This window comes from Trachypithecus francoisi, unplaced genomic scaffold (genome assembly GCF_009764315.1).
Source record: "Trachypithecus francoisi isolate TF-2019V2 unplaced genomic scaffold, Tfra_2.0 Lachesis_group20, whole genome shotgun sequence".
NCBI lineage: Eukaryota > Metazoa > Chordata > Mammalia > Primates > Cercopithecidae > Trachypithecus > Trachypithecus francoisi.
In genome coordinates, this window is record NW_022681466.1 from 6,427,799 (window position 1) to 6,454,498 (window position 26,700).

Consider the following 26,700-nt stretch of genomic DNA (forward strand, 5'->3'; position numbering starts at 1 on the left):
CAATGAGGGAGGATGGGGTGGTCCATCTGATTCTGCAATCCCCACTTAGCTGACTGCCTGCGAACCTCTAGAGGAGGTCTGGGGCAGTTCCCGGGCAGGGAGGATGGAGCTTACTTCCATTCTCCCTATTTCTGGGCTCCTATTTGCTGCTCTGTCCAGCAAGAGGCAGAAAAACTCCTTGGGCACCCTGGGGTGACATGCACTTCCCAGGTCAAGAAAGCTGGGCCGCGCCCCGCCAGCCATGGGGACCCTGGAGGTGCTTCTGCCGCGACGTCCTCCCAACATGGGTGCTGCCAGACTCCATTGCGCTCCTGAGTTGCTCCTCGCGGAATTCCAGCCGCCCGACATGGGTGTCTCACTTTCGGCTTCTGGGCCACGTAGGGGCGGCGGAGGACACGGAGGGCCGGGCGGGAGAGTGGGAAAGGTGGGGCGGGAAAGCCGAGCGAGGCCCTCACCCGCCTTCGTGTCGGCGGGGGCGACAAGTGGGTTTCTTTCTTGTGTTCAGATTTTGCAATAATTTGCAGCTGGACATGGGATATGGGCGACAAGGCTGCTCCTCGCAGTACATCCACCCACGCCCGCACCTCCCTAGGCGAAGCGGCTCGCAGCTGGTTCCAGCACAGGTTAAAGAGCTTCCGTGTCCAGAACACCGAAAACGCGCCGCGCACGCGCGCCAAGGAGTTCGGCGACGGCCCCGCCCCTCGCCTGCCTCGTCCTGCCCCTTCCGCGCCTTTGGGGGTGGGGACAGCGCGGCTTCCGCCGGGGGCCTGGAACCGAGCCCCGGAGCCGGGGGGTTGGGCGCCAGTGCCCACTCCGCCAGCTCCAACCCGCGGACGGTTCCCTGTCTCCCGCGCCCCAATTTCGATTTTCAGACCCAACTCCTACAGGATTCTGAGACCCCGGCCCATCTCCCCGCATTCCATTTCCAGCTGCAAATTACTGCAGAGTCTGAACCCAGGAAAGAAGCCCGTTTGCCGTCCCCCCGTCTTCCCTCGCCAGACAGGTGGAGGGTGGGTGAGGGTCTCGCTCGGCTTTCCCCCTGCACCTTTCCCACCCTCCCGCCCGTCCCTGGGGGTCCTCCGTCACGCCGGCCATGGCCCAGAAGCCGAAGGTGGACCCCCACGTCGGGCGTTTGGGATACCTGCAGGCGCTGGTCACGGAATTCCAGGAGACCCAGAGCCAAGGTGAGAGCCACGGTGGGACCAGGTGGCAGGGTCGGCTGTGACCGCCGCCCGGACCTGGCTCCAGTGCCGCTTTCCCGTTGCAGACGCCAAGGAGCAAGTCCTCGCCAACCTCGCCAACTTCGCTTATGACCCCAGCAACTACGAGTATCTGCGGCAGCTGCAGGTCCTGGATTTATTTCTGGATTCGCTGTCGGAGGAGAATGAGGCCCTGGTGGAGTTTGCTATTGGTAAGGGCTGGGCCCGTTCGCTACATGCCTAAGTGGGCCGGGGTGAGATAAGTGAGTTAGAAGTGAGTCCTTGGGGCCGGGCGTGGTGGCTCACACATGTAATCCCAGCACTTTGGGAAGCCGAGGCGGGCGGATCACCTGAGGTCAGGAGTTCTAGACCAGCCTGGCCAGTTGGCGAAACCTCGTCCCTACTAAAAGTACAAAAATTAGCTGGGCGTTGTGGCTAGTGCCTGTAATCCCAGCTAAGCCGGAGCAAAAATTAGCCGCACACAGTGGTGTGCACCTGTAGGCCCAGCTACTCTGGAGGCTGAAGCAGGAGGATTGCTTGAGTCTGGGAAGCAGAGGCCGAAGTGACCCGAGACTGCGCCACTGCACTCCAGCCTGTGCGACAGAGTGAGACCATGTCTCAAAAAAAAGATGTTTTAAAAAGAGCAGTTTTGTAGCCAGGCGCGGTGGCACACGCCTGTAATCCCAGCAGTTTGGGAGCCCGAGGCAGGCGGATCACCTGAGATCAGGTGTTCTAGACCAGTCTGGCCAACATGATGAAACCCTGTCTGTAACTAAAAATACAAAAATTAGCCGGGCGTGGCGGGCACCTGTAATCCCAGCTACTCGGGAGGCTGAGGCAGGAGAATCACTTAAATCCGGTAGGTGGAGATTGCTGTGAGCCGAGATGGCGCCACTGCACCCCAGCCTGGGCAACAGCGAGACTCCGTCTCAAAAAAAAAAAAAAAAAAAAACCATTTCAGGTGGGTGAGGTGGCTCACACCTGTAATGTCAGCACTTTGGGCGGCCGAAGCAGGCAGATCACTTGAGTCCCGGAGTTCAAGACCAGCCTGGCAAAACCCCGTCTCTGCTAAAAAAAAAAAAAAAAAAAAAATTAGTCTGGCGTGGTGTCCCACTACTCAAGAGGCTGAGGTGGGAGGATTGCTTGAGCCTGGGAGGACGAGGCTGCAGTGAGCTGGGATTGGGCCACTGTACTCCAGCCTGGGTGACAGAACGAGGATCTGTCTGAGAAACAAAAGTAACTCATATTTAGTGTTTTCATATCAGGAGAAGCAGAGATGGCTTGCAGTCTGTAACTTATGGCTTCTGTAGTAGTTATGATCTTAAGACCTATTGATTTATTCACTGGGCAGATATTTACTGGGCATGTACTGTATATGTAAACTACTGCTCTAAATGCTGGAGTATGGTGAACAAGTTAGGGAAAGTTTTTGCCCCTCAGGAGCTTACATTCTAGTAGGGGGACAGGTGGTTAGCAAACAAAAAAGATGATGCTCAGAAGGAAATAAATGGGGTGATGAGAGACAGCAGTAGAAGGTGGGGGTTACTTCAGTTTTGGCCGTCATGAGAAAGGCATTTTAGCAGGGACACAGCATGGGCAAAGGCCTTAAAACAGGAAGGAGCCACAAGGAAGACTAATGTGGCAGGATCGTTGTAGTGAAGTGGAGAATGGCACAAAAAGACTTTAGAGAGTTAAGCGGCACCAGAGCTTGCAGGAACTTATATCTAGGCCGTGGGAAATAGTTTGAAGCAAACAAAATTTTTTTTTTTTTTTTTTTTTTTTTTTTTTGAGACGGAGTCTCGCTCTGTCGCCAGGCTAGAGTGCAGTGGCGGATCTCAGCTCACTGCAAGCTCCACCTCCCGGGTTCACGCCATTCTCCTGCCTCAGCCTCCCGAGTAGCTGGGACTACAGGCACCACCACCTCGCCAGGCTAGTTTTTTTATATTTTTTAGTAGAGACGGGGTTTCACCGTGTTAGCCAGGATGGTCTCGATCTCCTGACCTTGTGATCCGCCCGTCTCGGCCTCCCAAAGTGCTGGGATTACAGGCTTGAGCCACCGCGCCCGGCCGAAGCAAACAAAATTTTGAGAACAAACAAAAATTCCTTTTTCAAGCCATGCACATCTGTAGCCCCAGATACTCAGGAGGATCGCTTGAGCCCAGGAGTTTGAGGCTGTAGTGTGCTACGATTGCATGATTGCACCTGTAAATAGCCACTGCACTCCAGCCTGGGCAACACGCGTGTAATCACCTGGCTGAAGTCTTGTCAGGCTTCTCCACTGTAAAATTACTCTTTCCCCTCTTTACATATTATGTATTATACCCATTGGAAGGAAGTCACTACATAAATTATCTTAAATCTTTTTCTCTTTTTTGACATAGGGTCTCACTCTGTCACTTAGGCTGGAGTGCAGTGGTGTGATCATAGCTCGCCATAAATTTAAACTTCTGGGCTCAAGCAGTCTTCCTGCCTTAGCCTCCCGAGTGGCTGTGACTATAGGTGGACACCACCATGCCCACCTTTTTTTTTTTTAATTTGTTTTCGAGAGGATCTCACTGTGTTGCCCAGACTGGTCTTGAACTCGGCTTTTTTTTTTTTTTTTTTAATTTCTTGTCGAGACAGGGTCTCACCGTGTTGCCCAGACTGGTCTCGAACTCCTGGCCCCAAGAGATAAATCTCTTGTAACCCTAAACAGACCCTCATTTCATAACACTGATTCTTGAAGGCCCCAACCAGGAATGCAAATGTTCCCCCTTCTGGTTTGTCTCATTGCCTCTTTGTGATTTGTTCTTTATCCCCTTTATTTCCTATAATCTAGAAATTGGGTTGAAGGTTTTTTTTTTTTTTTTTTGAGACGGAGTCTCGCTCTGTCGCCCAGGCTGGAGTGCAGTGGCCGGATCTCAGCTCACTGCAAGCTCCGCCTCCCGGGTTTACGCCATTCTCCTGCCTCAGCCTCCCGAGTAGCTGGGACTACAGGCGCCCGCCACCTCGCCCGGCTAGTTTTTTGTATTTTTTTTTTTAGTAGAGACGGGGTTTCACCATGTTAGCCAGGATGGTCTCGATCTCCTGACGTCGTGATCCGCCCGTCTCGGCCTCCCAAAGTGCTGGGATTACAGGCTTGAGCCACCGCGCCCGGCCAAGTAACACATTTTTAAAAATACATTATTATAAGTGTGATTCAAATTTTTCAAAGACCGCCCAGGTCTCCTCTAAAGAGGAGAGGAGGTTCCTGGGACTAGACTGCAAATGAGGATCTTTTCTCCATGAGGGGCTCCAGCACATGTGTGAGCAGATTCACACCCCCACGGACAGCTGCCCCTTGGCCACTCCCTGGGTTTGGAAGTGTGCACACCAACGGTGGCATTCACCCCTGGGAGTCAGGATCCTGAAGAGAGGTCCATGCGACTGTGGGAGCAGGTTGAGGGCCTGGAGCTCCAGGTGCAGGGGAAGGGCGGCCCTGGGCTTTGGGTGAGCTAGGTGGACTTACTGCCCTGCAGAGGACCAGAGTGGGGCCTGCTAAAGCCAAGCCAGCGCAGGAGCCCTAGTTGCCCAGGTCCCCGAGTGATGCTAGCTCGTCTAGAAGATTGTTATGCCAAACAAATATTCTAAAAAGTTGGTCTCTAAAATGTCCTCCGTCCCCTCCCTTTTCATGCCTCTGCCCCACACACAGCTGCTGCTTTCTGAATGGTGACTGTGGCCCCTGCAGAGGCATGTGGCTAAACGTCCACCAGGGGGCGATAGAGCTCCTCCAAATCAAGCTGCTGACCCTGGAGAAAAATTGGCGGAAGTCACAGAGTAGTGCCCACAAAAAATGTTTACCAAGTGGAGTCTTTCCTGCTGGCGTTTCCTCAGGGTCAGGAAGCAACTTTCCCAGGACAGGGGTACCCTGAGGTCCGGATCCACTGAGCTATGGGGGCGGCGTGGGCCTGGCCTGGGTTCTTGCCACCCTGGGCAGCTTCCCCACGTGGGTGACTGGGCCCGGGTCCTGGAGTCCGCGGTCCCAGCGTCTCCACTTCTCAGTTGATTCCTAGCTGAGTCCTGTCCCTTCTCCGAGCGTGGTTTCCTCACCTGCCTTGCCTGCCTTGCAGGTGGTTGTGGGAGCAGAAGTGTGGGTGTGTGTCTGTGCATCTGCGTCTCTGTGCAGTTACTTTATCTAGAATTGTTGGGGTCATTATCACCAGTTTTACTTCTCCCAACCATTTTTTCCTCCTTTTTTCTCTTCTGCCAGAGCAAGCCACCCCCCACCCCCACCCCAAGCACAGTAGCTTTCTCAGCATGGAATCCCTCCGCGGGACCCTCTGCAGATGAGATTTCGCGTATGTTTATTATGCATAACTGAGAAGGAGAGCCCCCAAGTGTGTTCTTACTGGCGTCGCTTCCCTTTCTCTTAGTGTCTCTGCTTGGGGATCCCCGACAGGCACTTATTCTGCTGTTTCTGGAGAAGGCTCCGTGCTGCGCTTTGGAGCTTTGAGTCTCTTATCCCCTGTGGCAGCCCTGAGATTGTGATCTCCCTGAGCGCGCACCAGCCTTGCTTCTGCCTGCATGGTTTGAGTGCTTAGGCCTTTTGGCCTAGGGAGGAGGAGAGAAGGGGAAGGAAAAGCAAGGAATCTTCACTTAATAATGTGGAGTCCTGGCCATGACTTGGTGCAGCACCCCTAAGCAGGGTCGGTTCAGGTGGCTCACACCTGTAATCCCAGCACTTTGGGAGGCCGAGGCGGGTGGATCACTTAAGGTCAGTTTGAGACCAGCCTGGCCAACATGGCAAAACCCCGTCTCTACTAAAAATACAAAAATTAACTGGGCATGGTGGTGCGCACCTGTAATCCCAGCTACTTGGAAGCTGAGGCAGAAGAGTCACCTGAACCAGGAGACAGTGATTTCAGTGAGCCAAGATCACGACACTGCACTCCAGCCTGGGTGACAGAGTGAGACTGTCTCTTAAAAAAAAAAAAAAAAGAACCAAAACCCGTATCTGCTTGGTTGAGCAGGGTGGTTCATACCTGTAATCCCAGCATTCTGGGAGGCTGAAGCAAGAGGATCGCTTGAGTCCCCAGGAGTTCGAGAGGAGCCTGGGCTACATAGCAAAACCCTGTCCCTACAAAAACAAACAAAACAAATGTCTGCTTGTTGGCAAACAGCACAGTGAGTTGGATGAGAGCTGGGCGTTGGGGTCAGGCAGGCATCTGGGTGTGGGCTCTCCTCCAGTCATCTGTCAGATGGGGACAGTGCCAGCAGCTGCTTCCCATCGAGAGAATTGAAGGAGGCACCACAGTGCTCTTTTAGGGTCAGTGTTTGCAGCCGTAGACAGGATCCTCTTGGTCACCATCCAAGACAAATGATACCCAAAACCCTCTGAGGGTGAGCAGTCGCCGCTTCTCCCAGAGCGGTGAGGTGGGGGATGGGATAACGTCCTCTCAAGGGAACCACTCATCTGCTCCAGGAATTCTTACCTTCTGGAAAAACATCATGGAATGACAGGAACGCCGAGCCTCAGCCTCCCAGAGGGTGTCCAGGCAATGTTAGGTGGGGAGAGCCTGGCTGCTGGCCTGGTGCTGTTGTGTCCCCATCACGGATGGCATTAGCTCACACTTGGGGAGCACCCACTGGGTGCCAGGCGCTTGCTTGTGCATTGGAGATAGTACTGAAGTAGATGTGCTTCCACTGCCTTCTTTCCAATCAGGACTTTGAGGCTTAGGGAGGTTCCGTGGGCTGGCCAAAGGTTTAAAGAGTACCAGATCTAGGCCGGGCGCAGTGGCTCATGCTTGTAATCCCAGCACTTTGGGAGGCCAAGGTGGGTGGATCACCAGAGGTCGGGAGTTTGAGACCAGCCTGGCCAACATGGAGAAACCCCATCTCTACTAAAAATACAATTAGCTGGGCGTGGTGGTGCGCACCTATAATCCCAGCTACTCGGGAGGCTGAGGCAGGAGAATCGCTTGAACCCAGGAGGCAGAGGTTGAGGTGAGCCAAGATCGTGCCATTGCACTCCAGTCTGGGCAACAAGAGTGAAACTCCGTCTCAAAAAAATAAAATAAAGAGTCCCAGACCTGAGACTTAAACCCAAAGCAGTCAGTCTACAAGCTATTCCCTTGGCCCTTTTCCTGCCCTTTCAGGAGTTCCAATTCCTAGGATTGTGGAGTGAAAGGTAGGAAGGAGTTTACTCCAAATGGCTCTTTTTATCAATAAGGAAGCTGTGGTGCAGACAGCTACCCCTTGTCTGGCTGTCACAGGCCAGGGTGAGAATGCAGGCTTCCTTCCGTCTGTGCCTGCAGCGACCACGCTCACAGGTACTCTTCCATGCTGGCTTTGCTGTGGCAGCTCTGAGGTCTGCTCTTTGGCCCAGCATTTCTTTTTTTTTTTTTTTTTTTGAGACGGAGTCTTGCTCTTTCGCTCAGGCTGGAGTGCAGTGGCCGGATCTTGGCTCACTGCAAGCTCCGCCTCCCGGGTTCACGCCATTCTCCTGCCTCAGCCTCCCGAGTAGCTGGGACTACAGGCGCCCGCCACCACGCCCGGCTAGTTTTTTGTATTTTTTTTTAGTAGAGACGGGGTTTCACCGTGTTAGCGAGGATGGTCTCGATCTCCTGACCTCGTGATCCGCCCGTCTCGGCCTCCCAAAGTGCTGGGATTACAGGCTTGAGCCACCGCGCCCGGCCTGTGGCCCAGCATTTCTGCCTCCTCTGAGGGCTGGAAGCTGGATGCTCTCCAACCAAATGGATTCGCTCACCCTGCACACTAAGGCCAATTACTGACAAAATTGCAGTGTGAGAAAGTGAGGCTTTGTTTTCTGTTTTTTGTTTGTTTGTTTGTTTGTTTTTGAGATAGAGTCTCACTCCATTGCCCTGGCTGGAGTGCAATGGCGCAATCTCGTCTCACTGCAACCTCTGCCTACCTGATTCAAGCAATTCTGCCTTCAGCCTCCTGAGTAGCTGGGATTACAAGCACCTGCCACTATGCCTGGCTAATTTTTGTATGTTTAGTAGAGACGGGGTTTCGACATGTTGGCCAGGCTGGTCTCGAACACCTGCCTTGGCCTCCCAAAGTACTGGGATTACAAGCGTGAGCCACTGTGCCCAGCCCAAAGTGAGGCCTTTATTGCAGGGTGACAAGCAAGAAGAATCCGGCAGCTCATGCTTAAGACCCAAACTCCCAGATGGCTTATGGGTAAGGGTGTTTAAAGGCAGGAGGCAGAGGTTATAGACAAAGTTTTAAATCAATACCAGGAGGCTATATATTGGTTTGGCCTAAGAAGGCAGGATATCTCCAAGGGATGGGATCATAGGTGGCTTCAAAGATTTTCTGGTTTGTGATTGGTTAAGGAGGTGAAGCTTTGTCTACAAATTTGGCATCAGCAAAAAAGAATGTTAGCTATGACCTGTGAGCCTGTCCTCCAGGCCCCTCAGGGAGTCTAAAGAGTGGTCAGAGTGCAGTGTTCAGTTCCCCTTATCTGAGGTCTCAGTGCCAGGAGAACTCTTTGTTAAGGGTCAAGGTTTCTGAAAAGCAACTCAAGGACAGATGTTAAGATGTTATCTTTAGGCTGGGCGCGGATGCTCACGCCTGTAATCCCAGCACATTGGGAGGCTGAGGCGGGTGGATCACTTGAGCTCAGGAGTTCAAGACCAGCCTGGCCAATATGGTGAAACCCTATCTCTACTAAAAATACAAAATCTAGCCAGGCGCGGTGGCAGGAGCCTGTAATCCCAGCTACTCAGGAAGCTGAGGCAGGAGAATCGCTTGAACCCAGGAGGCAGAGGTTACAGTGAGCAAAGATCGTGCCGCTGCACTACAGCCTGGGCGACAGAGCAAGACTGTCTCAAAAACAAACAAAAAGATGTTATCTTTAATTTCTGTGGGGAAACCAGATAGCCCCTGATTCTGACTTCCTTGGCTATTATTTTAAGCTATTACGTTCTTGCTTATCAAGTTGTTCATTTGCTTCTCAGGGCTAGCTCGGTGCCTGGAATTTCATGAAGGGATTCAAGATGTTCCTTTGTTTCCATGCTTGCGGGCCTGCAGTCCCCTAGAGAAGCCCCTGCTCTCTCGATGTCAGCCAGGGCTTCAATCTGGCCCTGGCTGCCACCCTGCTGCCACTGCAGTTCCACCCATCAGCAGTGGCAGCGGAACTGCAGTGGCAGCAACCACTCACCAGCAGCAGCCTGGCCTCGCTCACCTTCCTCTCTGGGGGGGTCTCCCTGGGGCTTCCTCTCAGTTGGCTACAGTCGGCACCGCCACAGCCATGAGGAAGGATCCAGTTACAGCGATTGCGGAACACATGCACGGGTTTTCAAGTCTCTGGCCTCTTTTGTGGCCTCTCGTGGATTTGCCCATTTAGAGCAATTGTAGAACTAGTTTATTGACCCTTTCCTGTGCTTCTGCTGCTTTTTCTTCCCAGGGTGCAGGGCGCTTGTTTGGGTGCTGTTGGGATAAAAGCTGCCTCTTCTAGATGCCCGCCCAGTGCACACCATGTGCTCACCACATGCCCACAAGGCCTCTGAATCTGTCATTAACAGCAAGGCAGATGGTTCTAACCCCTTTTTACATATCAGGAACCCCCACCACCAAGTGAGGGCAAGTCCACTGCCTGGGGCTCCCACTGTTAGTGATGACTGGAGCCAGGATTTCGCCCCTGTCATCCAGGATCCAAATTCCGTGCCCCGGGAACCCAGCTGGCACCAGGCTCAGACTCTAGTCCCTTGTTCTTTTTTTTTTTTTTTTGAGATGGAGTCTCTGTCACCCAGGCTAGAGTGCAGTGCTCACTGCAACCTCTGCCTTCCGGGTTCGAGCAATTCTCCTGCCTCAGCCTCCTGAGCAGCTGGGATTACAGGCGCGCCCCACCACGCCCAGCTGATTTTTTTGTATTTTCAGTAGAGACGGGATTTCACCATATTGGTCAGGCTGTTCTCAAACTCCTGACCTGATGATCCGCCCACCTCGGCCTCCCAAAGTGCTGGGATTACAGGCATGAGCCACCGCACCTAGCCTCTTCCTTTGTTCTTTGTCTCTACGGTACCTTGCTGCCTCTGCCACATTCCTGAGTGAGTTCTGGTGGGAAGTAATTTCTGCTGCGACTGGTAGTGCCCACAGTCGGGGGCCACATTGTACCAGTGTCACAGAGGAACAGCCACTGGGGCTGGGTGCAGTGGCTCATGCCTGTAATCCTAGCACTTTGGGAGGCTGGGGTCGGGGGATCACTTGAGCCCAGGAGTTTGAGGCCAGCCTGGGAAACATAGTAAGACCCCATCTCTACAAAAAAATATAAAAAATTAATGAGGCGTGGTGGTACACACCTGTAGTCCCAGGTACTTAGGAGGCTGAGGCAGAAGGATCACTTGAGCCCAGAAGGTCGAGGCTGCAGTGAGCCATGATCACAACGCTGCCCTCCAGCCTGAGTGACAGAGCAAGACACTGTCTCCAAAAAAACCACAAACAAAAAAAGAAGGAACAGACACTGGGAGGGAGCCTTGGTTAGGCCAGAGCTGCCCTTGTTTGGGATGTTGGATGGGAAGTGGATGAATTATGGAAACTAGATGTAAAGCCAGGATCTCAGTAAATAGTCATTGAATGAAAGAATTCTGAGTTCAAGTCCTAAATGAAAGCATTGGTAGCCTTTGGAATTCATCTGGGAGTGTCTGCCCACAGCACCATTGACTGACTCTTAGATGTCCTGTATACCTGCACCATCCTAGATGTTGCATGGAGATATAAAGGAATCAGGAGATAATTTTCTGCTTTCATGAAAACTGGTTGTCCTGTAGTCCCAGCTACTCGGGAGGCTGAGGCAGGAGAATGGCATGAACCCGGGAGGTGTAGGTTGCAGTGAGCCGAGATCTCACTACTGCACTCCAGCCTGGGTGACAGAGCGAGACTCCTCAAAAAAAGAAAAAAGTTTTAAGAAGGTGGCCTCCCAGAATTCAGGTCAATCTCTTTCCTGTGTTCTGTTTCCTGCAATACATGTAGCTGCCACCAGATGGTAGTGGTGTTCCGATAAAGGCTGGTAAATGAATCCTCATCAGCCTTTGGAAAACAGTGTTTTGGGCTGGGAACAGTGGCTCATGCCTGTAATCCCAGCACTTTGGGATGCCTAGATGGGTGGATCATTTGAGGTCAGGAGTTTGAGACCAGCCTGACCAACATGGTGAAACCCCGTCTCTACTTAAAATACAGACAAAATTAGCCAGGCGTGGTGGTGCGTGCCTGTCATCCCAGCTACTTGGGAGGCTGAGGCAGAATTGCTTGAACTCAGGAGGCAGGGGTTGCAGTGAGCCAATATCCTACTACTGCACTTGCAGCCTGGGCGACAGAGTGAAACTCCATCTCAAAAAAAAAAAAGGCCGAGCGCAGTGGCTCAAGCCTGTAATCCCAGCACTTTGGGAGGCCGAGACAGGCAGATCACGAGGTCAGGAGATCGAGACCATCCTGGCTTACCCAGTGAAACCCCATCTCTACTAAAAATTACAAAAAAATTAGCCGGGCGAGGTGGCAGGCGCCTGTAGTCCCAGCTACTGGGGAGGCTGAGGCAGGAGAATGGCGTGAACCCGGGAGGCGGAGCCTGCAGTGAGCCAAGATCCGGCCACTGCACTCCAGCCTGGGCGACAGAGCAAGACTCCGTCTCAAAAGGAAAAAACAAACAAACAAAAAAAAAACAGTATTTTGTAAAGTTGAAGATAGCAGGCGCACCCCATGACCCAGCATTTAAATCCATAGGGCTAGGGTACGTGCACATGCAGTGAAATGCCACCAGCAGCACTGTCTGTAACAGTCCTGAACTGGAGACAGTCAGCAGGAGAATGGATACTGACATCATAGGATATTTTTCTTTTTTTTTTTTTTTTGAGACGGAGTCTTGCTCTGTCACCCAGGCTATAGTATAGTGGTGCGATCTCGGCTCACTGCAACCTCTGCTTCCCAGGTTCAAGTGATTCTCCTGCCTCAGCCTCCCAAGTAGCTGGGACCCGGCTAATTTTTGTATTTTTAGTAGAGACGAGTTTTCACCACATTGGCCAGGATAGTCTTGAACTTCTGACCTTGTGATCCACCCACCTCAGCCTCCCAAAGTGCTGGGATTACAGGCGTGAGCCACCGTGTCTGGCCAGATAGTTCTACTATTTAGCAACGAAAATGAAATCTACAGTTGCATGCAACAATCTTACAAACCTAATATTTAGCAAGTGATGCTATACGCATAGTAATACTTACAGTGTGATTAGGAAGGTGTGCACCTCTGAGGGAGGGAGAGGATTGGATCAGAAAGGCACATGTGAAGGCTTATGGATCACCTCAATACTGGCTATGCAGGCACTTGCTTTCTCATTGATAAACTCTGCCTGTATGTGCCGGCACTTTTCTGCATATGAGGCTGCAGGTCTGGCACTGCCAGCCCCTGGCTCTGAGCAGGTGCATGCTGACTCCACATCACCTGTGTGTGCAAGCAAGATGCGCTGATCACATCATTTACTTTCTCTGCCCATTTTACTGGTGAAGAAAGCAAGGCTTAGAGAAATTCAGTAGCTGTCTCTGGTCAGCTGGTCCTCAGTGGCAGTGCTGGGGTTCTCACTGGGTCTGCCTGGCACAGAGCCTTGCTTCCTTTCTGTATTGGGTGGCTGCCCTGTGTCTCCTTCTCTTGCTGATCCTGGGCCACACATGTTTCTGCTTCAGAAGCAGTTCTCCTGCCATCCACATGTAGCGGGATTCCCAACACAGGAAGGAGGTGACATTGAGATTCTCGCTCCATTAATCTCTCCCTGGATGTCTCCAGCCGCCTTCAGCATTTGTTCAGCAGGCAAGATTCAGGCTGTCCCCGACCTACGCAAAGGCCACCTCCCCATGTGCCCTTACTCCCAGACCAGTTCCCCCTCCCTTTAGTACCAGGCACAAGCAGGGTGCATGTGTGCGCACGCTATCTATGTTAATACATAACTGGTTCAGGTGGTATGAAATTCAAAGAGTCGTGAACAGTAGCTCTCCCTCAGTAGCTTTTTCCAGAGGCAACCACAAGTATTTGTTTCTGTGTGCTCACCAGGGATATTTTCAGGATTTATAAACAAATATGTATACAGTAAATTTCCTGCATGTTATACATATGTGGTGGCATGCTGTCTCTATATGCTGTATCCTTTTTTCAAGACAGAGTCTCATACTGTTGCCCGGGCTGGAGTGCAATGGCAGGATCTCGGCTTACTGCAATCTCTACCTCCTGGGTTCAAGCGATTCTCCCGCCTCAGCCTCCCGAGTAGCTGGGATTACAGGTGCCCACCACAACGCCTGGCTAATTTTTTTTTTTTTTGAGACGGAGTCTCACTCTGTTGCCCAGACTGGAGTGCAGTGATGCAATGTTGGCTCACTGCAAGCTCCACCTCCTGGGTTCATGCCATTCTCCTGCCTCAGCCTCCCGAGTAGCTGGGACTACAGGCACCCGCCACCACGCCCGGCTAATTTTTTGTATTTTCAGTAGAGACGGGGTTTCACCGTGTTAGCCAGGATGGTCTTGATCTCCTGACCTCGTGATCCACCTGCCTCGGCCTCTCAAAGTGCTGGGATTACAGGCGTGAGCCACTGCGCCCGGCCACGCCTGGCTAATTTTTTGTATTTTTAGTAGAGACGGTGTTTCACTATGTTGGCCAGGCTGGTCTCTAACTCCTAACCTCATGATCTGCCTACCTCGGCCTCCCAAAGTGCTAGGATTACGTGTGAGCCACTGCGCCCAGCCTCTGTATCTTTTTTTTAGCAACAAATTTTGACACCCTTGCCCTGTCGGTCATAAAGAACTGTCTTGTTTAAATGCTATGTGACAGGCCAGGCACGGTGGCTCACACCTGTAATCCCAACACTGGGGAGCCCTAGGTAGGTGGATCACTTGAGGCCAGGAGTTCGAGACCAGCCTGGCCAACATGGCAAAACCCCATCTCTACTAAAAATACAAAAATTGGCCAGGCGTGGCAGTATATGCCTATACTCCCAGCTACCTGGGGGGCTGAGGCAGAAGAATCGCTTGAACCCAGGAGGGGGAGGTTGCAGCGAGCCGAGATTGCGCCACTGCACTCCACCCTGGGTGACAAAGCACGACGCTGTCTCAAAAAAAAAAAAAAAATTATGAAAAGCCGTGATGCATAAGTCAAAACTGTATTACAGGGTATTTTCAGAAGTCTCACCTCCATTCTGGTCCCTTCTGCCTTGTTCCCTGTCTCATACTAACCCGTTTCCTTATTACACTTTGGCGTCTTGCAAGGGTGAGTTCATACACAGAGGTGTGTTCTTCTCCACCCTGCCTTCGTACACAAAGGGTAGCTTACTCTATGTGCTATCTGTCCTTCAGACTTGAAATCGAAGGAGACATTTGCAAAACACTAAAGGAAAACCCAAGAACTACTAATCCATTGTGAAGATATATATATGATATATAATATATATGTAATATATAACATATGTAATATTATATATTTATTATATAATATATACTTGTTATATAATATGTAATGTATATAATATACATATATATATTTTGAGACGAAGTCTTCCTCTTGTCCCACCAGGCTGGAGTGCAATGGCGTGAGCTTGGCTCGCTGCAACCTCCGCCTCCTGGGTTCAAGCGATTCTCCTGCCTCAGCCCCCCACCAAGTAGCTGGGATTACAGGCCCCTGCCACCATGTCTAGCTAATTTTTTTGTATTTTTAGTAGAGACGGAGTTTCACCATCTTGGCAAGGCTGGTCTAGAGCTCCTGACCTCAGGTGATCCACTCGTCTCGGCCTCCCAACGTGCTGGATTACAGGTGTGAGCCACCACGCCCAGCCCCCTGTGAAGACTTTGACCCTAGGTTGATTCATGTCAGCATGGGCGAGTCCCCAGATGTAGCTGTATCTCGAGCTGCCCTTACTGAGGGCCTGCCCAGCCACCAGGTACCAGGTGCCAGCTAAGCACTTGTCAGAAGCATCACCTCGTTTTGTTTTTGAGATGGAGTCTCGCCCTGTTGCCCAGGCTGGAGTGTAGTGGCACGATCTGGGCTTACTGCAACCTCCGCCTCCCGAGTTCAAGCCATTCTCCTGCCTCAGCCTCCCAAGTAGCTGGGACTACAGGCGAATGCCACCATGCCCAGCTAATTTTTATATTTTTAGTAGAGATGCATTTTTGCCATGTTGGCCAGGGTGGTCTTGAACCCCCAACCTCAGGTGATCCACCCTCAGCCTTCCAAAGTGCTGGAATTACAGGTGTGAGCCACCGTGCCCAACCACCATCACCTCATTTAATCCCTGGGACCATCCTTTGACCTTCCCCTCATGGTCCGGGTTGTCCCTGCCTGCACCAGTGCCTGACATGGCGTGTGAGCTGAGGTCCCACCTGACCTCCCCTAGTCTCCAGCTTTCTCATCTTGCTTTCGTGTGGGGTTTCCTCTTTTGCCTCCCTCAGGGTTCTCGTATAGAGTTTCTGTGTTTCCTGAAGTCTCGAAGGCCCAGCCCTTGCTGCTTGTTTTCTCTGTCTTGTCCAGAGCATGTTCATTAGGCAGTCAGAACTTGTTCTCTTTTCTGTTTTATAATCGTTTTTAAGATTGCAGTATGGCGGCGGGGCGCGGTGGCTCAAGCCTGTAATCCCAGCACTTTGGGAGGCCGAGACGGGCGGATCACGAGGTCAGGAGATCGAGACCATCCTGGCTAATATGGTGAAACCCCGTCTCTACTAAAAAATACAAAAAACTAGCCGGGCGAGGTGGCGGGCGCCTGTAGTCCCAGCTACCTGGAAGGCTGAGGCAGGAGAATGGCCTAAACCCGGGAGGTGGAGCTTGCAGTGAGCTGAGATCCGGCCACTGCACTCCAGCCCGGGCTACAGAGCCAGACTCTGTCTCAAAAAAAAAAAAAAAAAAAAAGAACTGTAAATATCGCAGAACACAGCAGCTCACGCCTGTCATCCCGGCACTTTGGGAGGCCAAGGCACGAGGTCAGGAGTTCGAGATTAGCCTGGCCAACTTGGTGAAACCCCCGTCTCTACTAAAAATACAAAATTAACTGGACGTGGTGGTGCATGCCTGTAATCCCAGCTACTTGGGAGTCTGAGGCAGGAGAATCACTTGAACCCAGGAGGCGGAGGTTTCAGTGAGCCGAGATCGTGTCACTGCACACCAGAATGGATGACAAGAGCGAGGCTCATACTCAAAAAAAAAAAAGTACTGTATACTGTTTCATCATACACATGTTCCATAATTTAGCCATCTGACTATTACGGAGCATTCTAGGAAGCTCCAAGTTTCCACGTTGCTCTTTTTCCATGGCCGTCTTCAGTTCTTCAGGGCAGGTTCACACAGTTAGACCCAGGGAGAAGCTCAAAGCAGCTGCGGCTGTGGCCTCTTGTGGGTCCTCTGGAGCCATCTTGGCTCATCTTTCTGCTCCAGGTCAGCCTTCCTGCCCTGAAGCTCTCTGCCCTTTTCTTTTCTGGCCCTCAGCCCCTTCTTCATCTCTAACGGACACTGTCCACCAGACAGAGGGACTTCAGGAAAGTCCCTGCTACTGTGGAGGGTGCCCAAGCAGCTGGTGAGCTCTGGCAGGCACCTGGCCCATCCTTGGAGACTCCCGGGCCTCTGCGTGAGGAGGGAGGGGAGAGGGTGGCTTTCCTGAGGCCTCCTCCTGCCCCACCCTCTGGTTTTCTGCAGTCTGGGTGGCCGTGTCCTGCCCAGGTGCACCTGGGTGTGGTGATGACTCAGCTGGCAGGCCGTGACTTGGGCTTCATCTTATCACACTTTACACAGAAATCCCATCACCCCACCTGCAGTCCAGTGTGCACAGGAGGCTGCTCCCCTGTCAGCTGGGGAGACATGCCGCGGGTGTGTCTGAGCAGCTGAGTCCAATCATAGCACTTCCACTGCCCCTGCTCCAGACTGAACCTGGCATCTGCCCAAGGCTGGATGAGCTGTCCTTACTGCTTCCAGAGGCCGCCATTTCCCATGAGAGGCCGCCATTTCTCTTGGGAGGGGCAGAAGGCTCCCCCTCTTTAGCGTTTTGGGCAGTTTACTCAGCCTCTCATAGCCTTGACTTCTCCCACGGAAATGGGGGTGATGATAGCACTCGTTTCTAGGGTTCAGTCATGTGTCCAGTGCATGCTCAGTGAAGTGTCCACAGTTCCAGGAGCTTGAGCCCTGCCTTACAGCTCATGGTGGAAGGACAGAAGACAGCCCACAGAACGCCACAGCCATGCTAGGGGCCACCCTGTGCTTTAGGAAGTGCTGAGGTGGGACTGGCAAGGGAGGCTCCAAGGGCCCCATGGGGAGAGGCTCTCGGTCGGTGCCTAGTTGCCCTCTGCTGCTGCTCCTCTTTCTCAGGACTCCAGAGAGGCCAAAGAGTCCCCTCCGTCTCTCAGACGTGTCCTGCCTATGAGCTGCAGCCCAGATCTAAGAACTACAGAAGTCCAGAGTGGGCGGGATGTCAGGGAGCCATCCTGTCCAGCCCCCTGACCATCCGCGGTTCTTTCAACCCTTCACCCCCGGGTCAGTGCTTAAAGAACTGGGTGACGAAGGGCCACCCCGATATGGCAGAGCACCTAGTCTGGTATCCCAGGAAGACGCTACTCACAAGGAGAGCAGTGGAGGGCTTGTTAGCAGCAAGAGGGTGTCAGCGTGTGACAGCTGGGGGCTGAAAGGTCTCAGGGATGGACTGAGGTTGGCAACTGCAGTGAGTGCCAGGGAGAGGGAAGAACAGACAGGACAGCTCAGGGGTAAGGAGCACACGGGGGTCTGGAATTTACTCCACGTGCAGTGGGATCCTGTAATAAATGTTCCCCCAGCTGGGTGCGGTGACTCATGCCCGTAATCCCAGCACTTTGGGAAGCCAAGATGGGTGGATCACCTGAGGTCAAGAGTTTAAGATCAGCCTGGCTAACATGGCGAAACCCCGTCTCTACTAAAAATACAAAAAAATTAGGCGTGGTGGCATGTGACTGTAATCCCAGCTACTCGGGAGGGGGTGAGGCAGGAGGAGAATCGCTTGAACCTAGGGGATGGAGGTTGCAGTCAGCCAAGATCGCGCCACTGCACTCCAGCCTGGGCGACTGAGCAAGACTCCGTCTCAAAAAAAAAGAAAAAAAAAAAAAAGGTTCCCCAAAGCAGGACCAGTCTGACCCAGGTGCTGCTCGGGGGCAGGCAGCAGAGTGAAACCTTGGCAGGCTCCTGCCCCAGTCAGTGGAGGAGGGTCCTTGGCAGGAGCACCATGGGCACCTGTACCTCCAGCTGGGGAAGATGTCTTAGTTGGGTTTCAGGTTCAGGTAAATCTTCTCTTTGTTAGTTTCCAGAAAAACAGGGCAAGTGGGTAGAGCTGTGGCCTTCACTCCTGATTGGTCACTGAGGACACTGGGCATGTTTTGCAAATGAGCTGAGAGGTGGCTTCCTCCACTGAGCAGGAACCAAAGGGAGGGGTACCGTGATGACAGGAAGCTCAATTAGGATGCACAGAAAGTCATCTTCCCACCGTGAGCAGCCGGTGCTGAGCAGAGTGACCTCCAAAACAAGGTAGCATCTGTCCCCAGGGCCAAGAGGTCATTACACTGAGGGGGCCAGACCTGAGGGAATGGGGGTGGGATTCCAGCCACATTACCTGAGCACATGAGTTCTTTGATGCAGAACCACTGATCTCTCACTGTTGCCTTTTCTCTTTTCCTCCAGAATCCTAGTAACGGTGACATGGAAATAACATTAAAATGCTCTAATCTCTTAATTACACTACATATGTCAAATGGTACACTCCTTACCATTAATCTACAATGACTGCATAGCCATGAATGTGCATTTATTGGCATGGAAAGATGTTCACAATACATTGTTTTTGGGTTTTTTTTTTTTTTTTTTTTTGAGATGGAGTTTCACTGGTTTGCCCAGGCTGGAGTGCAATGGTGCAATCTCGGCTCATTGCAACCTCAGCCTCCCTAGTAGCTGGGACTATAGGCGGGCTCTACTATGCCCCGCTCATCACAATATATTGTTAAATGTAAAAAGCTGGGGCGGGCACCGTGGCTCATGCCTATAGTCCCAGCACGTTGGGAAAAACAAAAAAACATTTGTTTTTCATCCCACAATTTGAAATATGTGAATACATGTAAGTATTTAGTAAAAATGGGATACTCTGCTTGCTGCTTGATCAGTTTTCTGAGATGGGGTCGGGTCTCCCTTTGTTATCCAGTCTGGTCTTGAACTTCTGGCTTCAGGTCATACTTCTGCCTCAGCCTCCCTGGGAGTTAAGACTACAGGCATGTACCACTGTGCATGATTTACGCCAGCTTTTATTTTATTTATTTATTTATTTATTTTGTTTTATTTTTTTGAGACAGAGTTTTGCTCTGTCACCCAGGCTGGAGTGCAGTGGCGTGATCTCGGCTCACTGCAACCTCCACCTGCTGGGTTCAAGTGATTCTGCTGCCTTGGCCTCCCAAGTAGCTGGGATAACAGGCATGTGCCACCACGCCCAGCTAAATTTTTGCATTTTTAGTAGAGATGGGGTTTTTTACCATGTTGACCAGGCTGGTCTGGAACTCCTGACCTCAGGGTGATCCATCCACCTCGGCCTCCCAAAAGTGCTGGGATTATAGGCGTGAGCCACTGCGCCCAGCTATTTGTTTGTTTTTGAGACAGAGTCTCACTCTGTCGCCCAGGTTGGAGTGCAGTGGTGCAGTCATGGCTTACTGTAGCTCTACCTCCTGGGCTCAGGCAGTCCTCCCACGTCAGCCACTCAAGTAGCTGGGACTACAGGCATGTACCTCCACGCCTGGCTAATTTTGTATGTTTTGGTAGAGCCAGAGTTTTGCCATGTTGCCCAGGCTGGTGTTGAATTCCTGGGCTCAAGGGATCCTCCTGCCTTGGCCTCCCAAAGCACTGGAATTACAGGTGTGAGCCACTGTGCCCAGCCCATTCTAGTATTTTTTACCAGTTTTATTGCTATATGATGGACATAATAAACTGTACATATTTAAAGGGTACAATTTGATAAATTTTGGTGTAAGTATATACCCATGAAACCATCATCTTATATGTTTATAATTTTTATAAATTGTTCTAAGGTGATGATACATTATAGGTTTTTAGTTTATTTTTTTGAGATAGGGTCTCACTCTGCTGCCCAGGCTGGAGTGCAATGGTGCAATCTCGGCTTATTGCACCCTCCGCCTCCCAGGTTCAAGCGATTCTCCTGCCTTAGCCTCACAAGTAGCTGGGATTACAGGCACCTGCCACGCTCGGCTAATTTTTGTATTTTTAGTGGAGACAGAGTTTCACCATATTGGCCAGGCTGGTCTCAAACTCCTGACCTCAGGTGATCCACCCACCTCAGCTTCCCAAAGTGCTGGGATTACAGGCATGAGCCACTGTGCCTGGGCCGGCCTTGTTTTAGGTTTTTACATTTAAGAAAGGGAAAAAAGAAAGCGTATCAGCCATTGAACTGGCTGAACCGAGAGGGAAAGGGCTTTGTGCGCATCTCTGGAAGGCTGGGCTATGGCAGGCGGGAGCAGGCAGGTCTTTCCAGAACCGAGAAGGCAGGAGCCGGAATGGGCTTTGGATCGCTTGTGCTGGGACCAGCTTCTCAACGGCCTGGGCCCTCCCTGGGGTTCATGAGCTGGGGAGCTGGGAGGAGGCCCGGGGCGACAGCATCCAGATTCTTCCTTGGTCTCCCACAGGAGGCCTGTGCAACCTGTGCCCAGACCGGGCCAACAAGGAGCACATCCTGCAGGCAGGAGGCGTCCCACTCATCATCAACTGCCTGTCCAGCCCCAACGAGGAGACAGTGCTGTCCGCCATTACCACGCTCATGCACCTGAGCCCGCCGGGCCGCAGCTTTTCCCCGGAGCTGACCGCCGCGCCTGTGGTGCAGTGCATGCTTCGCTTCTCCCTCTCGGCCAGTGCCAGGCTCCGGAACCTGGCGCAGATCTTCCTGGAGGACTTCTGCTCCCCGCGCCAGGTGGCCGAGGCCCGCAGCCGGCAGGCGCACTCCGCCCTGGGTATCCCACTGCCGAGGAGCATGGCCCCACGGCAGCGCTGATCCACGGGGACCGCGAGACCGTAGCACCCCTACTGCTGGAGACCACGGTCCTGATGTGGACGCAGGGAACAGGGTTAGCTGCCCCACTGGTGCGTTTTCAGCCATTTGCAAGGCGGGTTCTTTCAGCAGGACAGGCATTTACACTGTGATGAAATGCCATCGGGAGTGAGGAAGCCAGACTCGGAGGCACGCGGAGATCAAACTGGAGCTGCTTTCATAGGCCGGCACTCTCTACCCTACGTCTGGTGCCACCACTGCCAGGCTCAGGCCCTGGTGTAAGAAGTGGCCAAGTGCCTGGACCCAGAGGCTTTGCAGTATAGTGTTCTAAGAGCTGGGACTGAGGCTTAGGAGAGCTGCCTTTGCTGCGGGAAATCAGGGATTATCCCTTAACACAAGTGTCTGGAGTCGTTTTCAGGGATAGGAATGAGATGCCTCATGGTAAAAGGATCTCACCCTGGGAAGATGTGGTGAGGGGCTGTGGAGGATGGATACCTCCCCCAGGGGCTCTCCAAGCTGGGCATTTGGGCCTGGTGGATGCCAACCTGGATAACCTGTGACCCAGCATTGACTGTGCACCCAGCCCTGCTATCTGCTAGGCACCATGATTCCAAGATGAAGATATGGTCCCTGCCCTTGAGTGACAGCCCAGTGACTTAATGTGGCCATTGGGCATCAAGCACAAGGCCATGCAGGTGATATGTCGGAGTAGAGGCGCCAGCCCTGGGAACTGCATCTTCTCCCCTTGCCACCCCACCGCCCCGGCTGAAAGCTTTGGCCCTCCTCCTCCCCCACTTGCCACCCCATGGTCCCCTGACTGAAAGCTTTGGCCCTCCTCCTCCCCCACTGGCTACCCCACAGCCCCACCTGAAAGCTTTGGCCCTCCTCCTCCCCCACTTGCCACCCCATGGTCCCCTGACTGAAAGCTTTGGCCGCCCTCCTCCCCCCCCCCCCACCACTCCACGGCCCCACCTGAAAGCTTTGGCCCTCCTCCTCCCCCACTGGCTACCCCACGGCCCCACCTGAAAGCTTTGGCCCTCCTCCTCCCCCACTTGCCACCCCATGGTCCCCTGACTGAAAGCTTTGGCCCTCCTCCTCCCCCACTGGCTACCCCACAGCTCCACCTGAAAGCTTTGGCCCTCTCCTCCCCCACTGGCCACCCCACGGCCCCACCTGAAGCTTCGGCCCTCCTCCTCCCCCCTGCCACCCCACGGCCCCACCTGAAAGCTTCGCCCTCCTCCTCCCCCACTGGCCACCCCACGGCCCCACCTGAAAGCTTCGGCCCTCCTCCTCCCCCACTGGCCACCCCACGGCCCCACCTGAAAGCTTCGGCCCTCCTCCTCCCCCACTGGCCACCCCACGGCCCCACCTGAAAGCTTCGGCCCTCCTCCTCCCCCACTGGCCACCCCACGGCCCCACCTGAAAGCTTCGGCCCTACTCCTCCCCCACTGGCCACCCCACGGCCCCACCTGAAAGCTTCGGCCCTCCTCCTCCCCCACTGGCCACCCCACGGCCCCACCTGAAAGCTTCGGCCCTCCTCCTCCCCCACTGGCCACCCCACGGCCCCACCTGAAAGCTTTGGCCCTCCTCCTCCCCCACGGCCCCACCTGAAAGCTTTGGCCCTCCTCCTCCCCCACTGGCCACCCCACGGCCCCACCTGAAAGCTTCGGCCCTCCTCCCGGACTCGCTACCACATGCCCCTGGCTGAAAGCTTTGGCCCTCCTCCTTTGCTGTCACACTCAGTGATGGGGAGCCCTACCCCAGAAGTGTATCTCATGAGGGCATGAGGGATGCAGTGAAAATGGTGCTCAAGGGAGACAGGAAGAGACAGCAACATAAAGGATGTGGCTTCATGTCCACGGTGCCCCCCGGTCAACAGAAGGAGTGTGGGACCTGATGGAAAGTTACTCAGGGAAAATGGGGGGTTCTTGCCTCTTGTGTACCCCCTCAAGGCTGACCCCTTAGATGGCCCAGGAATGGCAGGTGCTACAAGGATGGTATCCACATGGGCATGGAAATGGGGCAGATTCAGGGACCACTGGGCTGAGGGGAGGGAAGGGCTCATCCACCCATCCAGGGAGCCTGTCCCTTTATGTTCCCAAATAAAGGGTCCTAGAAGACTAGAAAGCCAAGGTCTTTTATTAAAGAGTTCCAACTGGTTTTCCCACTATTTCCATACAAGCCAGGGGCCAGCGGCAGCCTCTCGGGAGGTACCGGGTGGCTGGGCCTGGGGCCCGGCAGCACAGCGCTTAACGGTATCTGCCTGCTCCACTCCACAGGGCCAGAGGCACCAGCACGATGCCGCCCTGACTTGGCTCTGTGGTGCCCCTGCCCTTCCTTCAGCTCCAGCTGCTGCCCGCGGCATCCCCGCTCATTCCCGCTGCGCGGCTCCTCGCTTGCTGTCTAAGATCTCCCTCCAGTTGTCACTCCAGGAGAGCAACCGTCTCTTTGTCGGGGGCAGGACCAGGTGCCGATTGTGACAGCAGGTGAACAAGATGTGCTCCCAGCGCGGGGTCTCCTCCTCGCCTGGGACAAGAAAGGCAGCGCCGACATCTGTAATGGGCATGATTACTTCCTCTCCCTAATCAGGGCAGGCTAGAGGCCTGGAGGCTGCCAAGGATAACGGATCCAACCTCGAATTGTGTCCTTGTCATCAATGAGCAGGTCCCCCAAGACCACCGTCTTGTCCCTTGTCAGGATAATTCGTTCTACGAATTGGGGCCCCAGGTGCTGCTCCACCCAGCGGTACTGTGTAGAAGACACAGGTCTGTGAGTAGGGCCTGGTGGGAGCCGGAATTCAGAGACAGGGAGTGGGGTCTAAGCCTTTGAGAGGCCCCCACCCCCGACCTTCTGGGTTTCTGGTGGTTTCTTTTTAAAATCAGGATTTAGGCAGCTCCACGTGCGGAGCAGGGGCGGAGCAGCCACACCTTCTCACCCACACAGTGGTCGTACTTCAGCAGGGGGCTGGTGCAGATGAAGACCTCCGTGCTGCGGAGAAGGTCGCGGTTACCACCGGGAGCCGGGAGCCCGCCCAGGACTCCGCCCGCCCCCACTCTCCTTACTCCGGTAGGTCGTTCATCTGCCGCACAGCGTCCAAGGCCCCCGGGATGGGCTCCAGGTCCAGGAAAAAGCCCGGGGCTTCGTACACACTGGCCACTTTATCCTGAAAGACAAGAGTTCTGGGTCCCGGCTTCTGCCTCCGGCAGATCCAGTTCCCGCGAGGACTCGCAGGGAGGTTCCTGGGGGCTCTGGGCCTGGGCTCAGAGCTGCGGAGGGGGCTTCGGTCGGGGCACGCGCCCAAAGGCTCCTCAGGGTGCGCTGCCCGCGGGTGCCAGGGTAAGGGCTCTGCGCCCTTCACACAGAAGGGGGTGACCTCGGGAACGGAGCAAGCCGGCCCTGCCCGTGTGGGGACCCCGCGCCCCCTACCGCCAGGTCGGGCCGCAGGGCGCGGTACTGCTCGCGGGCCAGGAAGCCGCGGCGCTGCTCCAGCGGCACGTGCGGCTCCTCAGGGAAGCGGCGGCGGAAGCCCCGCAGAAGGCCGGCCTCGAAGTCGGCCAGGACGCCGTCCATGTCCACCAGCACACGCACGCGCCGCGCCATCGCCGCCGGGCCGGGGCTGCGGGCTCTCGGCGTCTGGGGGGCGCGGGCCCGGCCGGAAGCGCGGGGAGTGGGAGGGGAGCGCTGCTTCCGGAGCCCGGGCGCTGGACGGGGTCCGCTGGGCTGATTTGCATAGAGCCTCCGGCACGCCCCGCCCAGGTCGTAAACCGCTGCCGAAGGCCCTGCGCGAGGCCTTCCTAGGGTTCGGGTGCAGGGACGGCTTTCGGGGGCACTTTTCTGACCCTGCGCTTTCTCGGGACCCAGACTTTGTCCGCATCAGACGTACCCCCGTTCACCCCACGTTACTAGTAGGGGACCGACCTTCCAGGGGCCCAACAAAGGGTTGATCTGAAATACGGGGAAGCATCTAACGAGGAGTCAAGGGTCCTAAACCTGTGGGGCTAGCTCCACGGTTTTGTTTTTTTTTTTTGAGAGGGAGTCTTGCTCCGTCGCCTAGGCCGCATGCGGTGCACCGGTGGCGCGATATCGGCTCACTGCAGCCTCCGCTTCCCAGGTTCAACCGATTCTCTTGCTTCAGCCTCCCGAGTACTTGGGATTACAGGCACCTGCCACCACGCCTGGCTAATCTTTGTATTTTTAGTAGAGACGGGGTTTAGCCATGATGGTCAGGCTGATCTCAAACTCCCCACCTCAAGTGATCCGCCTGCCTTGGCCTCCCAAAATGCTGGGATTACAGGCGTGAGCCACCGCGCCCGGCCAAACTCTTTTACCGCAATGCTGTGGTCTCAGTGGATTGATTTCGTCTGTGAGTGGGGCAGGAACAATCCCTTGAGGACTACAAAGTGAAATGAATCTGTTAACTGCTTTGTGTAAGTCTAGCTGGTTAAGAGCTAATTCACACTAGAGTTGGCTTGAAACATGGGAGCTTCAGCGTGGTTTCCCCCGGAAAGATGATTTTGATCAAACACAGGTAATCAGGACTGTCCTCAGGACTTTATGTGGAACTGACATGGCTTACCTACTCCCGTCTAGAAAATGCTGAACCGGGCCAGGAGCGGTGGCTCCCGCCTGTAATCCCAGCACTTTGGGAGGCCGAGGCGGGCGGATCACGAGGTCAGGAGATCGAGACCATCCTGGCTAACACGGTGAAACCCCGTCTTTGTTAAAAAAATACAAAAATCTAGCCGGGCGAGGTGGCGGGCGCCTGTAGTCCCAGCTATGCTGGAGGCTGAGGCAGGAAAATGGCATGAACCCGGGAGGCGGAGCTTGCAGTGAGCTGAGATCACACCACTGCACTCTAGCCTAGGCAACAGAGCAAGACTCTGTATCAAAAAAAAAAAAAAAAAAATTGGAGGACATCTAGCTGTATCCACTGCAGAACTGCTTGCTTGCTGGTGGGGAGAAATCCCCACATATTTAAAGTTGGAGAACACTTTTTTTGAGACAGGGTCTTGCTGTCACCCAGGCTGGAGTGCAGTGGTGTGATCCTGGCTCACTGCGGCCTCGATCTCACAGGCTCAAGCAGTCCTCCTGCCTCAGCCTCCTGACTAGTCATGTGCCATCACACCTGGCTATTTTTGGTAGAGAGGAGGTTTCACCATGTTGCCCAGTCTTGGAGAACACTTTAAAATGTTACTGCCCAGGACAATGGGGAGGTAGAAGAGTCTAACCTACTTTAGGGACTTCTTCAGAAAGAAACCCACTTCTCTCTGGGTCTTCATCTGTTTTAACTGTTAGGAGGTCTTGCTGTGTTGCCCAGGATAGCCTCAAACTCCTGGGCTCAAGCATCCTCTTGCCTTGGCTTCCCAAGTAGCTAATAACAGGCACATCTGGCTATTTAACTTCAAATGACTCACCCAATCAGTGGGCAGGATTTATAGTGACAAAGAGAAAAGCATCTAACCAGAGAGAACACTGAAACCATCTCAAAAAGAAGACACAGTACACAATG

The 26,700-nt window shown here is 53.8% G+C and overlaps 2 protein-coding genes across 7 annotated transcripts; one reads left to right on the forward strand and one right to left on the reverse strand.

The window, feature by feature from the left end:
* The first annotated feature begins 734 nt into the window (after positions 1–734).
* ARMC7 (armadillo repeat containing 7) lies at positions 735–22,365 on the forward strand. Of its 4 annotated transcripts, XM_033182127.1 has the most exons (4): positions 735–1,184; positions 1,268–1,411; positions 16,625–16,712; positions 20,833–22,365. In XM_033182127.1, the coding sequence occupies exons 1-4, from the start codon at positions 1,094–1,096 to the stop codon at positions 21,341–21,343; spliced, it is 834 nt and encodes a 277-aa protein (XP_033038018.1). In that variant the 5' UTR covers positions 735–1,093; the 3' UTR covers positions 21,344–22,365. The 4 variants fall into 4 exon arrangements, with proteins under 4 accessions (XP_033038018.1, XP_033038019.1, XP_033038020.1 ...); XM_033182128.1 differs by lacking the exon at positions 16,625–16,712 and having other exon boundaries at positions 20,833–21,734; XM_033182129.1 differs by lacking the exons at positions 16,625–16,712; positions 20,833–22,365 and adding an exon at positions 5,428–5,934.
* A 944-nt stretch (positions 22,366–23,309) lies between these two features.
* Positions 23,310–25,033, reverse strand: NT5C (5', 3'-nucleotidase, cytosolic). Of its 3 annotated transcripts, XR_004430439.1 has the most exons (6): positions 24,618–25,033; positions 24,254–24,354; positions 24,119–24,179; positions 23,825–23,939; positions 23,469–23,744; positions 23,311–23,419 (listed from the first exon to the last, which is right to left on the reverse strand). XR_004430439.1 is itself a non-coding variant. In XM_033182131.1 (5 exons), exons 1-5 carry the CDS (start codon positions 24,789–24,791, stop codon positions 23,563–23,565), a joined length of 633 nt encoding a protein of 210 aa, XP_033038022.1. In that variant the 5' UTR covers positions 24,792–25,033; the 3' UTR covers positions 23,310–23,562. The 3 variants fall into 3 exon arrangements, 2 of the variants coding, with proteins under 2 accessions (XP_033038022.1, XP_033038023.1); XM_033182131.1 differs by having other exon boundaries at positions 23,310–23,744; XM_033182132.1 differs by having other exon boundaries at positions 23,311–23,717.
* Positions 25,034–26,700: the final 1,667 nt, after the last annotated feature.

What these genes read in the sequence shown, in the direction of transcription:
- ARMC7 (XM_033182127.1), top strand. Translation starts at nt 1,094, where the DNA reads ATGGCCCAGAAGCCGAAGGTGGACCCCCACGTCGGGCGTTTGGGATAC. An exon ending in CCTGGTGGAGTTTGCTATTG is followed by an intron (nt 1,412 to 16,624) that starts GTAAGGGCTGGG and finishes TCTGGCCCTCAG; the next exon opens with CCCCTTCTTCATCTCTAACG. An exon ending in GGAGGGTGCCCAAGCAGCTG is followed by an intron (nt 16,713 to 20,832) that starts GTGAGCTCTGGC and finishes GGTCTCCCACAG; the next exon opens with GAGGCCTGTGCAACCTGTGC.
- NT5C (XM_033182131.1), bottom strand. Translation starts at nt 24,791, where the DNA reads ATGGCGCGGCGCGTGCGTGTGCTGGTGGACATGGACGGCGTCCTGGCC. An exon ending in CAGATGAACGACCTACCGGA is followed by an intron (nt 24,180 to 24,253) that starts GTAAGGAGAGTG and finishes CCTTCTCCGCAG; the next exon opens with CACGGAGGTCTTCATCTGCA. An exon ending in ACCACTGTGTGGGTGAGAAG is followed by an intron (nt 23,940 to 24,118) that starts GTGTGGCTGCTC and finishes TCTTCTACACAG; the next exon opens with TACCGCTGGGTGGAGCAGCA.